Source organism: Amphimedon queenslandica, unplaced genomic scaffold (genome assembly GCF_000090795.2).
Source record: "Amphimedon queenslandica unplaced genomic scaffold, v1.1 AMPQUscaffold_11968, whole genome shotgun sequence".
NCBI classification, from domain to species: Eukaryota; Metazoa; Porifera; class Demospongiae; order Haplosclerida; family Niphatidae; genus Amphimedon; species Amphimedon queenslandica.
In genome coordinates this window covers 5,157-7,151 of record NW_003547793.1, presented here as the reverse complement: position 1 = coordinate 7,151, position 1,995 = coordinate 5,157, and the positions used below count along the sequence as shown (strand labels likewise).

Sequence of the window (1,995 nt, the reverse complement as noted above, 5' to 3'; positions counted from 1 at the left end):
ATTCATGTCAATATACTAGATAATATTGACACCAATAAAGGAGTCAAGGAATTTCTCACTTTGATTTCTCAGCACTTAAACTACAATTTGGGAATTATATGCCTATCAATAGATGACATAAAGGAACTCAATAGCCCACCCAGCACACTTATGTTTCAAGAGTCACAAATATCATGCATAATACATCAAGCTGTGGAAATACAGTCTCAATCATCTGAAGTTCCTATTAAGTTCATCATAGCATGCTCTGACAAGGATACAAAAGGTCATCGTGATGAAGCCAAAAGGCTCCTTCTTAAAGCAATTAATAAGGAAACTGCTAGGCTGAGTGAACCACTTCAAGTATCTGTATTAGTTCTTGATCCATCTTCATCTGATGACATGAAGAAACTGAACATTGCATTAGATATGAATTTACCTCTAGCAAGAAGATATATCAAACTGTCCTGGTTGTTTTTGCGTGATGCACTAAATGATATAGATGAAATAGTCATTCCTTACAACAAATTAAAGGAGATTGCAGGCAAATTAAATATTCAAGAAATGGAATTGAAAGAGTTTTTGGAAACTTTTACCAAATTTATGAGCATCCTTTATCTACCAGGAATCAAATCACTTGAAAATGTTGTTATTCTTCGTCCAGTAGAATTCATTAACACAATGTCGTCTCTCTTTAAAACACCAGATGACAGAGATTTTGATGGTGTTTATACCATGGATCAGCTAAATAAAATGATTCCCAACAAAAAACTAGCAGATACAGTCACAAAAGCTCTTTGTTCAGTTGGTTTAGCAATAAAAACTACAATCGACAAAGTAAACATACGGACATCAGAATTAAAAAATCCCAAGGCTCCTTTGCTTTTTGTGCCTTTAGCAAGAAGTGGTCAAGTATTAGAAAAATGTCATGTGACTTCACTATTTATAGTTTTTAACTCAAAAGTGATTCAGCCTGACTGCCAGTCATTTTTTATATCCGAGTTACTCAAACTAGCAGGATCTTCTCTACAATCTGGATCAGATTATCACTATCATTTAAATGTTTTCAAAATATTATTAGTAATTTTACGCCAAGACTATTACTTCTCCATTATATTTCGAGGTACAAGCATTGATGTTGTAATGGAAAACTATGGAGATTCCAATGATGTTTTTAAAACGATTATAATATGTTGTAAAGAAGCACTATCAAAAATGAGTAGTATTCGCAAAAACTTTTCTTACAAGTTAGCATTGTCATGTCTCACACCAAGACCAACATTTCATGCAGCTGATGATTATATTGATCCAGCAAAAAGAATTTTTGATTATTTACTTCCAAACACTAAGCTGTGCTATCATTGTGAACGATCAGATAGTCCACTGAGAAAGAAATGGAAAGATGCTATTCAAAAGGTGAGATAGAAATTAATATTATTTTGATATAATAATTATTATTCTATAGATACATGAAAATGAAGAAAAAAGAAAAGGTGGGTAATAATTTTAATGATGAGTTATGCATTTCTATTTTTAGAACGAGTAAATGTTGAGAAACTGATAGAACTGGCTCAGAGCTTAGGCTCAGTCATTAAATCAACCCAGACTCTGAAGAACTTGGCAGCTCAATTACGAGTTAGAGTTGAGCAAGAGTATATTGTAGTTTTATCAAAATCATGTTTACCATGGCAACGAGTTCTTATGATCCTTTTAATGTGGGAGAAGAAAGAAGAGGCAACAAAAGAAACACTTAAAGATGTTTTAATACGTTTGGGATATCCAACTGTACTTTTAGATTAAAAATTAATTTTATCTCTGAATGTTGATGCATTGTCTATGCTTTAAAACTGCTACATGTATTTTAAATTAAAATTTGCCGCATAATAAATAATAAGTGAATATTAATCATCCAATTGGCAGAGTATAGCTACTCCTCTATTGATCCAGTGGCTCTCTGGTTTATCAGAAGGCAGTTGCATGGTAAGTACATAATTAGTAGAGTGTCCAGTGGTAGAG

At 32.7% G+C, this 1,995-nt stretch overlaps 1 protein-coding gene across 1 annotated transcript; it reads left to right on the top strand.

Annotated features, from left to right (window-relative positions):
- Positions 1-18: 18 nt before the first annotated feature.
- LOC109588633 (uncharacterized) lies at positions 19-1,862 on the top strand. The gene is made up of 3 exons (XM_020004778.1): positions 19-1,395; positions 1,445-1,472; positions 1,517-1,862. The coding sequence occupies exons 1-3, from the start codon at positions 151-153 to the stop codon at positions 1,777-1,779; spliced, it is 1,536 nt and encodes a 511-aa protein (XP_019860337.1). The 5' UTR covers positions 19-150; the 3' UTR covers positions 1,780-1,862.
- Positions 1,863-1,995: the final 133 nt, after the last annotated feature.

Coding starts and splice junctions, on each gene's coding strand:
- LOC109588633 (XM_020004778.1), top strand. CDS start 151: ATGTTTCAAGAGTCACAAATATCATGCATAATACATCAAGCTGTGGAA. Junction 1,396..1,444: donor GGAAAGATGCTATTCAAAAG/GTGAGATAGAAA, acceptor ATTATTCTATAG/ATACATGAAAATGAAGAAAA. Junction 1,473..1,516: donor AAATGAAGAAAAAAGAAAAG/GTGGGTAATAAT, acceptor TTCTATTTTTAG/AACGAGTAAATGTTGAGAAA.